Source organism: Gossypium hirsutum, chromosome D07, assembly GCF_007990345.1.
Source record: "Gossypium hirsutum isolate 1008001.06 chromosome D07, Gossypium_hirsutum_v2.1, whole genome shotgun sequence".
In the NCBI taxonomy this organism is placed as follows: domain Eukaryota; kingdom Viridiplantae; phylum Streptophyta; class Magnoliopsida; order Malvales; family Malvaceae; genus Gossypium; species Gossypium hirsutum.
In genome coordinates, this window is record NC_053443.1 from 22,543,228 (window position 1) to 22,556,168 (window position 12,941).

Consider the following 12,941-nt stretch of genomic DNA (forward strand, 5'->3'; position numbering starts at 1 on the left):
CTAGAGGGATTAAATAGCTATGGAATTCAAAATTTGAGGTCCTTATAAGGCAAATAGACCATTAAGAGAAGTTAGTAGATAATTATGATGATTCATCCTTGAAAATTTAAGAAAAGAAAAGGACTAAGTTGGAAAGTGGAAATAATAAAAGATGATAATTCATTAAAAGACAAAATATCATCTTATTTCATCATCCTCCCCAAATTATTTTCATGGAAACCCTAGCTAAGAGAAAAGAATTCAAGCAAGCTTAATTGGGTAAGCATTCTTGTCCCGTTTTTAGTAATTTTTATATTTCTGAGATCGTAATAACCTAATTTAACTATTTTGGGGATTAATTTGCAAAGCTTTCAAAATATTAAAATTTTGATGGATGAGTATGCTGAAATTTTGAAATTTATGGTAGAAAATGAAAGGTTGTTGATAGATAAACAACTTTTGTAAAGGAAATTTTCATGAAATTGTGATTTAGGGACTAAATTGAAAAGATGTAAAATTCATGGAAAATTTATAATTTTTGTGAAATACATGGACTGCTATTGTTATATGAAAAATCTGGCTAAGCTTGGAATAAGGATTAAATTGCGTGAATTTCATTTTTCGAGCCTAGGGACGAAATTGTAATTAATTAAAAATATAATGGCAAAATGGTACTATTTCTCTTCTTGATACTAATATTACTGCTTTGATTGGTCCTGGTTCAACACTTTCATACATTTGCACAAATTTAGTATCTATTAAAAATTTACCTGTCGAGGCCACTGAATTCGTGGTTAAAGTTTCAAACCCCCTAGGTCAGTATGTGATGGTGGATAAAATTTGTAAAAACTGTCCGTTGATTATACGGGGTTTTTTTTTCCGACTAATTTGATGTTGTTGCCATTTGATGAATTTGATGTAATTCTGGGTATGGATTGGCTAACTCAGCATGATGTAGTGGTAAATTGTAAACAGAAGTATATTGTATTAAAATGTCAGAATGGTGAGTTGCTCCGTATTGAATCTGATAAACTGGATGGGTTGTCTAATGTGATATCAGCTGTGACAACCCAGAAATATATCAGAAAAGGGTATGATGCTTATTTTACTTATGTATTGGATACTAAAGTATCTAAGTCGAAGATTAAGTCAGTGCCGGTTGTTTTTGAGTATCCTGATGTGTTTCTGGAGGAATTACCCGAATTACGACCTATCAGAGAAGTGGAATTTTCTATAGATCTTTTTCTGGGGACAACATCGATATCCATAGCACCTTACAAAATGACTCATACAGAGTTAAAAGAGTTGAAAGCACAGTTGCAAAAACTGACTAACAAAGGTTTTGCTCGACCTAGTTCTTCATCGTGGGGTGTACCGATTTTATTTGTTAAGAAGAAAGATGGGTCGTTAAGATTACTCTATTATTATTGTAACAGTCCGATTTTAGGCCTAGTCGGAACAGTGGTTTCGGGACCACAAATTCGATGAGAAAAAATTTATTTTTTATTATATTTTTATGGTCTACAATTTTACGGAATGATTTTTTAAAAATTTCGTTCAAAAATTTCGACGTTTGGGCACTCAATTTAGCTAAAAGGACTAAATTGTAAAAAGTGAAAAAGTTAAGTTCTAGATGTTCGAAGTGTCCAATTGTTATGAAATTTTAAATTGGAGGTCCTTAAATGGAAATTAGACCATTGGTTAACTTGTTGGACAAAAATGGACAAGAGATAAGTGAAATAGGATATTTTTAAGTTGGGGCATTTTGGTCATTTAGTAATTAAAAGAATTAAAAAGGCCAAAATAGCCAAAAAAAAATTGTCCATCTTCTCCATGATGAACGAAAATAGCAAGGGGGAAGCCATGGTTAGGGTTTTCAAGCTTCCAAGCTCCATAGTAAGTGATTCCAAGCCCCGTTTTTAATGTTCTTTACATTTTTGAAGTTCCGGTAGCTTAATTTAGCTTATTCTAGTAATAATTTAACCTAGAGTTTATATTTGGAAAAATACCCATAGGTGAAATGTGTTTATTTTGATGTTTTATGGTAGAATATGAAGCTTGAAATTGTGTTAAACAATTTTTGCTAAGCGATTTTCAGTGAAAACAAGTGAAATGACATAATCGGTAAAAATTATTATTGTTCATAAGTGCATGTTAGAGCAAGAATTTGATGTTGATATAGAAGGGAAAAATATTCAGCATGTTATAAATCATAAGAAAAAGGAATAAATTTTAATTTCCGAACCTAGGGGAAAAATTGTAATTTTGTGAAAATGACATAATCGGTAAAAATTATTATTGTTCATAAGTGCATGTTAGAGCAAGAATTTGATGTTGCTATAGAAGGGAAAATATTCAACATGTTATAAATCATAAGAAAAAGGAATAAATTTTAATTTTCGAACCTAGGGGAAAATTTGTAATTTTGTGAAACTTTAGGGGCAAAAAAGTAATTTTGCCAAAACGTGATTTTTGGACTGGATTGAATAATTTGAATGCTATATAAGCTAAATATGTTACTATAAATCAAGAAAGACGAGAAATTGACATTGATTGGTAAAAAAAGTGAGAAAAAGTGAAAATTCCCGGTTGAACCTTCGGAATGAAAGAGATACGAGTGAAGTTGCTAGGTCACGTGTGTAGTACTATGTGCAGACTACTACGTGTACCAGAATGATAGGTCGCATGTGTAGTACTATGTGCAAGCTACAATGCATACCAAATAGCTTCGATCACGTGTGTAGTACTATGTGCAGGCTACTATGTGAACCGGGTATCATTTATTATAAGGTGGTTGCTATGTGTTGATTCCACCGTGTATCTGTTATTGTTCCGAAGTGTTCATCAGGAAATTGACTAAGTGTAATTGAGTGATGAATATATATGTGGAATTGAATTGAAGATTGACTTGAAATTGGAAATGAGAAATTGGATTGCTTTAAATATAATGATAAATTGAATGAATTGTATATGAATTGAAATGAACTATTGGAATGAGATGTGAAAAATTTAATGGAATTCAGATAGTGAAAAAGTGAAATTATGAAAGAATACATTTTACAACAAAACAGTTTAGACTGCAACAGTTGTGTGAATTTGAAAAATTACCAAAAATGGTGAAAATTTAATTAGAGAGTGAATAAGATATGAAATGAAAGCTTAATGAGTCTATTTTTACAGAAAAGAAACAGAACAAGCAAAAGAGTTATATATTTTGAGATATTTGAATTTTAGTGAGACAGGGTTGGATTGATTTTGGAATCCCCTGTTCTGACTTTGGAAAATAATTAAAAATTGTAAAAAAATAATTATGAGTTATAATTTATATTCTTAAAATCATTAATGAGTCTGTTTTCAAAGGAAACAAACAGAAATATCATCTGAATTCTGTACAATGAGATAATTCATTTTTAGTGAAGAGAGGTCAAAGATGTTGAGCAGTGAAATAGGGGTGACTTTAAAGAATAAACTGTACTAATTGGCCAAGTCAAAAATTCTGAAAAATTTATTGTAAGAAGATATGTGAGCCTAATTTTGGGTAAAATTAACAGATCTTAATTTGGAGCTCTGTAGCTCCGGATAAAAATGATTTTGTGACTCTGACTCAAATAGACAGCTTTGAATTTAAATATAAGCGAATAGTGAAATTATGTATAATGCTATTTGAGCATGTTATATACATAAAGGATGTGGGATGAAGAGGAGGAGGAGGAGGAGGAGAACAATAAAGTATATGAATGAATTGTGTATAATTGGTTATATGCCTGATTATAATCGATAAACGTTGAAATAGGAGTGATGTTTATATTGGTGCATTACTGGTAATGGTAAGCTCATGAGAGAAAATAAAGTTTCATAGCATATGTGTGTGATATATTTGGCTTGAAGTGATGTCATGAGTGACTCGTGAATTAACTCATGTTGGTAAGTTGATGCATAATTATAATATTCAAATATATACATATTTGTAATATTTTGCTATGTGATTCGGAAAAAGGGTAATAAATAGCATAATGAAAATTCGGCCATGGTGCTAGTTTATGTTAAAGGAGTATTTTATGGCGTATCTTAAGTAATGGAATGTTATAAATTTTGAGGTTAATTTGCTAGTCGAATAAATGACAAATGAATTGATTGCGTAGTCGTAATTTTGACATATGCTTGGTATATGGAACGTAATAATATATGCTTGAATAAACTTTAAGTATTCGAATGACATGGATTTGATGGTGATAAGAATCGAATATTGAATTCATGAAGCACAGGTGATGTATTATTGTTGTGTGATAGCTTGGTTCGAGAAATTGATTAGGTAAATGGTAAGTGGAAGCATTTATCAATTTAGAAGAAAATTTGAAATGAACATGAAATTTAGCTCAATTAAATGATTTCATCAATTAAACATTGTGTTTACCAGAATGTGTTAGTGAATTACATATTTGTAAATTAACATTCGAAGTTCGGTAAGTGATATATGAAACTAACATGAAAAGATTTATGATTGTTATTAATATTGATTCTGACATAAAGTGGATTCTTCAATATTAGATTGATTTAACGAATATTTTGAGCATATGAATGGGTATGTATTGGGCCTCGTATACCCTAATTAGCGAATCGAAGATAATAATTTGAAAGTTTTTAATTTGGATGAAATTTTATAACTCGGTTTAATATGTCTATAAGTGTATTTATTCTGGTAATGCCTCGTACCCTATTCCAGCGTTGAATACGAGTAAGAGGTGTTACAATGTGACATCACCAGATTCGGCCTAAATGTTTAGGCCGGGTTTGGGGTGTTACAATTATAGTATGTGATATAGTATTATATAATGAAATAATATATTATATATTAATATATTTGAATTCGGGTTATAATAACCTTGAGTTAGGTTTATTTTGAGTTCGAGTTATAATGAGTATATTATTTGGATTTTGGCTTAATATAATATATTTGAATTTTGGAATAAATATTTTAAAATATGAGTATTAGATTTATAAATTTAATAAGATAAAAAATTATTCAATTGTCAATACAATATAATAATGAACAATAAAAGATATTTTCATTAATTTATATAATATATTAAAATAATAAATTTTACATACAATAAACACTTTAATTATTTTATATAAACTAACTTTATTAAATATATATAATTTATGATTTTTATAAGGAAAATATGAATTGTGTTGTCATTGTATAAAAGTAATATATTTAAAATTAAAATATTTTGTAACTTATAAGATTCAAAATTATTCAAATCTGTAATAGCCTTCCTAACTTGATCTAAGCCCGAATTCGAAAAAATTTGATCCCCAAAAAATTCGAGTTCGAAAGGACCTGAGCTCGAGAAAATCCAAGCCAGTAATAAATCTGAGCCCGAGCTAATCTAAGCCCGTTCGTTTGTCAGCTCTACTTAATCCTTCATGAAATCCTACTAGAGTACACCAAACACTATAATGATGTCGTTCCAATATCTCCAGTGGAGCTTGTCACTCTTTTTTCTAGCCCCACCACTGTTTCTAACAACCTCGACTTTAAATTCGAGAATTTCAGCTGTGAAGTCTCTGTTTTTTCTCAATCAAATACAGTTTCTGATGTGCCTAAAAAGGCTATGTTTAATACTCAGTTTTCTCACGATACCTTCAATAGTAATAAAACTCAAATCTATAAGTTCAAGGAAAGCTTGTTTTACAAATTCCAAAATCATTTTCATTTCCTTCTTCTTTTACAAATTCCAAAATCATTTTCTTTTCCTTCTCCTTTCTCTTCAAATGGTGGTATCTTAGACCCCCATTGTGACTTATGACGATAGTTCCAGATCAGGGGATCGAAAATCCCAGTCATCAGAATGGGAGCGCTGAGTAAGCTTAATTACTCAAGTAATTTCAATGTTTTTGGTGTTGAAAAAATTCTGGATAAGAAAATGGTTTATAGTTATAGTAGAAGTTCAAAATTTTCAAACGAGCCAATTTGTGATATTTATAGCACTAATTTTTTTACCGAAAAGTACTTGTGCTTTGTGTAGACGAATTTGAATCAATCCTAGCTTTCAATTGAATGACGTTTTCTGCTATCCTCGTATCGTGAATTGCATCAAGTGTGGGCTCGAGCAACACGAAGCAAATAGATAATAAGAAACAAGATTATTACTTTCAGTAGGAAAGTAATTCTCTCAATAGAAACTGATAAAGATTGTAAATCTTTGAAAAATAGAATTTATTCTCAGTAAATAAAATTTATTAGGTCAACCAATGCCATCTATTTATAGGGAGAGAAAAAAAATCTTAGTTGAATAAGGTTTAAATAAATAATATCATTTAAATAGAAAACACACTTCCACTCCAATTGGAGTAAGGGTTGGCGACACACCTTAGTAAAGCCTACTAAGGTTGTTTACTAAGGTGTGTTGCCCCTCTCATGTAGTATGAAGTGATTTGGGCCTCTCATGCATTGAATCCAATTATATGTGCTTCTTCGACTTTTGACCCAACACTTTATAATTTAATCTAACCTATTTGTTTTCTATTTAACAAAATAAATATTATTTATGAATTTAATTTAATTAATTAAATTAACTAAATTAATTTTACTATTAAATAATTTTCTCAACCCAATTCTAATTTCGTTAAAGTTATGAAACTTTATTGTAAAATAATCTATGAGAAAATATATTTAATTTCCTTATTCAATGGATTCATAATGATTTAATTTAATTAATTTTTTAACTTAAATTATATAATTATAATTAATTAAATAATAATTCAAAACCTTAAATTAATTCTCAAGTAATTTTTATACTTAGTGAGAAAACACATTCATTTGTGAATGCGACTCATTTATCTAATTTCAGCATTTCCATTCATTTGGTTCTACATGCAATTCATTTCTAATTTCAATGAGCTAGCAAAGGGGACCGATTGGACATATATAATTAGGATTCAAATAATTTATAATTAAGTTCCATCTTTTTATCTATTAATTATAAACTTATTTACTCATGAAGTCATTCTACTATAGTATTGTGACTTCACAATTGAGTTGTCCAATGAAAACTACCTAATAAGAGCTCGTCCAATGACCTTATCATAAGTGTGTTACCCTCATAAGATATCCTTAATCTCTTTGGGATAAATTCATTCTTCCAATATGATCCTATTTTATCTTATGTTAACCATTACATCTTCCTTCATGAAATGTAAATTACTATCAAATAATAATCAAATCATTTCTCACAAAGACAAATAGCTTGTGGCCACGTTTACATTTCATCTATCATGAAATTTCGATGAGAGGATATTATTTACCGATTAATTGGACTATGAATTCCATTATTGTAAATGATTCTACATATTGCAGAAGTTGTATACCCAATGTATTAGCTTTCGGTTCCTTATCTATTTGAACTCAGGTTTTTACTTACATTAAAGTATATGAGTCACACATACATAATACATCATCCATTGAATCTTAAGGTATGCCACACTATGAAATTCACAAGTGAATGAATCTATAAATGAATTTAGGATCTATTCTATTTGGGTCTTGTCCGATGTACTGACAGTCTAGTCAACCACATCTATGTCTCTATCTGCTGGGAGTTATTTGCTTCGATACTCAAGACAAAGCATCTCCTCAGTTGGACTTAATAGACGACATATTAGTCTTTCAATCGATTTACTCATTTTAGATTAGACTAAGGACATGTTTAGGTTTGTCTACTAATACAAGTTGTCTTTATGTATTACAAACCAACCACATAATACCGTTTAGTATTAGTTAAATGTTAGATAACTAGTGAGTCGATATTTGCTTCCATTTTGCTTTGCATGAAAAAATATTGAAGACAATATACAAATGTTATTAATGTAATCAATAGATATTTTATTAAACCAGTTTGTTCGAAAAATACAAGTATACAAAACGAGTATACTACACTTAGGGCACTAGCTCCAACATTTGGTACTTTAATCTTTGGGGTTCTTCAAAGTTTGTATTCTACACATAGTTTGAGTTACTTTGAGCCTTCTATATTGGGTGTTAGAAACTTTCAGAATTGTAAGTTTAGTTTCGGTGACAATTGAAAGATTAGTTCCTGTTTGAGTGAGGGAGAGAATTTGGATGTTAGTGAAGCAAATAAGGGGTTTTGTTAAGTTATTGTTGTTCAACATAAGATTAGGTTTGTATTGGATTATGGGAAAGATTGTAATCAATTTAAATATAGTTTTATTACTAAAGATGTTAAATTTGGTCCTAGTTTCATGTTATTTAAGCAGATTAAGTGTGTAGATAAAGGGAAAATACATGTTTTGTTTTGAATATGTAGATGGATTTTTTGTCGTTAAAATGCTCAATCTTAAAGTCATGGTTATTAGAAACAGTGGTGGGGTTGGAAAAAAGAGTGGTAGGCTCTGTTGAAGATGCCAGAACGACATCGTTGCAGTGTTTGGTGTACTCTAGTAAAGGATAAAGAACACAAAGAAGAAGAAGAAGAAGAAGGGACTTGAATGTAAATACTGGGTTTTAATATGGGTTTTTTATAGGAATTTGATGGATTAATTTAAAATTTTGTAATTTTGAAAGGGACTAAAAGAATACTTTTTTTCCTTTTTCTTGTAGGTCCAATCAACAATTCGTGAAGGGTTTAACGACTGAATGATTATTTTGGTCAATTTTTCTAATGGTAGTGACTAAATTGACAAAAAAATTAAGTGACCAAAATAAGAACGACGCTATTTTAGGGTGACCTTTGATGTAGTTTATCCAAATAAAATACGATTACAATGGCTACTAGACTTCATTTGCAAGGAAAAGAAAAAGGCTACTACAGTCAACCCTCTCTATAACAACCCTATTTGTTTGTCAAGATTTTGCCTATTATAGAGAGATAGTTGTTATACACCTATAACAATATGATAATCATTGTAAACCTACCATAGAATTCATATTGTGAATTTCCATCAAATAAAAAAAAGTGTGCATTATGTTCAAAAAAGAAAGAAAGTGGGAACCAAATCAACAAAATTAAAGGACATATAACATGTGCATGCATTATTGCTTTTATGCATATTTTATTTTACATTCTTTCACTTGATTAATTATAAAATTCATAAATCTAACAGACACAATTAATCAATATGAGTTATCAAATTAAATGAATTAATTAATCATGAGTGTTAGCTTTGATGCCTTAAGTTTTTGATATATCAACATTTAAGATAAATTAATTAATAAATCATTTGGTGAAAATATGATTAAAAATTTTATCAAACATTTTTAAAACATTTTCAAAGGCTTGCAAAATACTCAAAAATACGTTTTAAATGTGTTTATATTTATCTAAATATTTTTAAGTTAATCCAAAAATGTTTTTAACTGTTTTAAACTCATTTTATACAAGTATCAAAAGTTGTATCAATACTTGAGGGAAGTTCTACCGATAGAAGTAAGTCAGAGAGCACTTCAAGCATATCTCCAAACTTCTACTTATACTTAGAGGGACTTCTACACATACAAGTCCACTTCTATCGATACAAGTTTGCTTCTACCCGTAAATCTTGTGAGTTGTATTGATACAAGTCTGTATGCAATGCTTCCAACGACTAGAAATTATCCTCAACGGCTATAAACGATCACAAATTTTTTTTTCTTGTTATATATACGCATCAAGAACACTTCAAGATACAAGAGATAAACATCCAAGCATAGAAATCAAGAGAAAATTCTCAAATTCTTCATTTTCTCATTTTCTCTTGTAAGTACCTCTTAAGTGTTTATTGTTAGATCTTTTTTATCATTCTCATTTCAATTTTTTAAGAGTGAGAGCTTAATACTTGTAAGCACACACCCTTGAGAGATCTTCTTTGTTTACATCTTTTCTTTCTATTGTAAGAGCTATAAAACCTTAAGTAAACGGTAAAGGGTTATAGTTGAGCCTTATAAAAACTAGAGGATTCTAGTTAAGCCATAAAAACTAAGGGGAATGTTCTATCTTAGCCTTGTGAAGAAAGATATGGATTGTAAATGTTATAATTTGTCTTTGAAAGGTATCAATTCAAATATAGTAAATTGAGAAATTCTTGATTGAGGTACCAAAGGAATGGATATAGGCAATTGGGATCGAACCACTATAAATAGAATTGTACAAGCTTTTCTTCCCTTTCTTCATTATTTAGAAAAGTTTACAAATAATTTTAAAGTATCAATTCACCTCCTTTATATTTTCGAGTCTAACAACGAGTTATTAAATTCAAACAACTAATTAAATATTTAATTATGAAACTTAATAACTTATTAAATTGATATTTTTAATTTTACTAATTAAATATTATTTTCATTTAATAAAATATGATTAATAAATTTTTCACTTGAAAATTAAACATCTTATTAAAATAATATTTTAATTAAGATAATTTTTAATAAATTATAGTTAATAGGGTTTTGCAGGATTAATAATTCTCGACAGTGCCGCCGTCATCGTGATTCCAAGTTTCAATTCCATCAGCGCATTGTTGAAAGCTCCTCCGAGGGCTTTGTTTCTCTGAACCATGATGCGTCGTACACAACCGCTGCACCGCCGATTACTGACCGGACTCCTCCATCAAAACACCACTTTCCGATCTTTCACCAGTGTTGACCTTTCAACCGTTGATCCTTCCTCCCCACTCCTCCAGTACTACACCGTTACACCCCCAATTAAACCTTGGCCACAACGCCTCCATCCAAAGCGCCTCGTCTCCATGATCAATCGCCAACAAAACCTCGATCTCGCCCTCCAAATCTTCCTCTACGCTGGGAAGTTCCACCCCAACTTTTGCCATAATTTCGACACCTACCAATCCATCATCCAAAACTCTCTCGTGCACGTGCCTTCGAACCCATGGAATCCCTCATATCTCAGCTCCAAAATTCACAAATCAAATGCGGCGAAAATCTTTTTATCACTGTTATCCGAAATTACGGCCTCGCTTCCCTTCCAAAATTGGCTGTAAAAACCTTTCTGCGGATCGAAAACTTCAACGTGCAACGATCTGTTCGATCATTAAACACTTTGTTAAACGTTTTGATTCAAAACAAACGGTACGATTTGGTTCACCTAATGTTCAAAAGCAGCAAAACAAAATTTAACGTGATACCGAATGTTTTTACTGGCAATATCTTGATCAAAGCTCTTTGTCAGAAAAACGACGTCGAAGCCGCATATAAAGTGCTTGATGAAATGCCTGCGATGGGAATGGTACCAAATTTGGTTACTTACACGACAATTCTCGGTGGATATTTGGCGAGGGGCGATATGCGAAACGGGAAGAGGGTTTTTCAGGAGTTACTAGACAGAGGGTGGATTCCTGATGCAACGACGTATACGGTTTTAATGGACGGGTATTGTAAATTGGGAAAGTTCAATGAAGCTGTTAAAGTGATGGATGAAATGGAGGAAAATGGTGTTGCTCCAAATGAGGTTACTTATGGAGTTATGATTGAGGCCTTCTGTAAAGAGAAGAAATCCGGGGAAGCGCTTAACATGTTCGACGATATGCTTCAGAGAAAGTATATCCCCAGTTCTTCGCTTTCTTGTAAAGTAATTGATCTGTTGTGTGAAGAAGGCAGAGTGGAGGAAGGTTGTTATTTGTGGAAGAAGATGTTGAAAAATGATTGTTTGCCGGATAATGCAATATTGAGTACATTGATTCATTGGCTCTGTAAGGAAGGGAAAGTTTGGGAGGCTAGGAAAATATTTGATGAGTTCGAGAAAGGTTCAGTTCCAAGTTTATTGACGTATAACACTTTAATTAATGGCATGTGTGAGAAAGGAGAAATGAGTGAGGCGGGGAAGTTGTGGGATGATATGGTGGAAAAAGGGTGTAATCCAAATGTGTTCACCTACAATATATTGATTAAAGGATTTTGTAAGATTGGTAATGCGACGGAGGGGATTAGAATTCTGGAGGAAATGCTGGATAAAGGCTGTTTGCCAAATAAAGCAACATACAATATATTGATTGAAGTGCTTCAGGGTATGGGAAAGGAAGGTGAAGTTGAGAAAGTTGTTTCAATGGCTATGTCAAGTGGGAGAGTTGATAGGAGTTCTTGGGATCTATTTTTAACCAAGATTGTTGGCAAACTGAATAATGGGGTTGATCTTCTTCATCAGTTGTTGGAGACTGCTAACTAAAGGATCAATGTCTTCTTAAGAATCTCAGATTTTTAATATTGTTTGGAAATCAACTATATCATTAAGTTTATTTGGGTTAGACAACTGTTTAAAGGAGATGAAACAACGATTGGGAGTGTTTTATGAACAATTGCAACTTTGGTCATGAATTGCTTTGTAACTCTCTCTATGGAGCAGGTCATCATGCATGCGGAAGTTAAAGAACATGGGGAACATTCCCTTAGCCAATTCATTAATACCGAGTCAAAGTAAGGATTATAGAGGTGACCGAGACGTCTGAATAGGTGCATGCAAGTTTTCTGATGGTAAACATTGTGAAGTTCACAAAGACAATTCCAGTGAGAAGATTCTGTTTTTACTGGGATGGTAGGACAGATATTTAAATCTCACTTGGAGGGGGTGAAGACTGGACGATTTAACTTGAAAGAATGTTGCCTTGCCTCAGTCAATAGGTGGTCCTTGGGCAGCACTGGGGTCTGGAGTGGTAAGTATCTAGTGGACAATTTTGTTGCCACGAATGTATACAGCTAGTGGGAAACAAGCTGTCTGGTCCAAACAAGAGAAACTTTCTACTTGCCATATGCTTTAGTAGTTGTAGATTTTATATTAAACGTCAAGCCTTGTGTCTTTTGACTTTCGTCAAGTAGATACATTAAGTAGGTTTGAGACTGTAAACCTTTAAATGTTCACGTGGGTTAAAGAAACATAAAGAACAAAAGGAAAACTCTGCAAACATATAATTATTCCATTTCGTCACAATAAAGGAGAGGGAAAGCAAAGTTAATA

The 12,941-nt window shown here is 31.5% G+C and overlaps 1 protein-coding gene across 1 annotated transcript; it reads left to right on the forward strand.

The window, feature by feature from the left end:
- The first annotated feature begins 10,366 nt into the window (after positions 1-10,366).
- On the forward strand, positions 10,367-12,941 carry LOC107954441 (pentatricopeptide repeat-containing protein At5g16420, mitochondrial-like). The gene is given in 2 exon segments (XM_016890001.2): positions 10,367-10,828; positions 10,831-12,941. Coding segments are annotated over 2 exon segments (1,623 nt in total). The 5' UTR covers positions 10,367-10,530; the 3' UTR covers positions 12,156-12,941.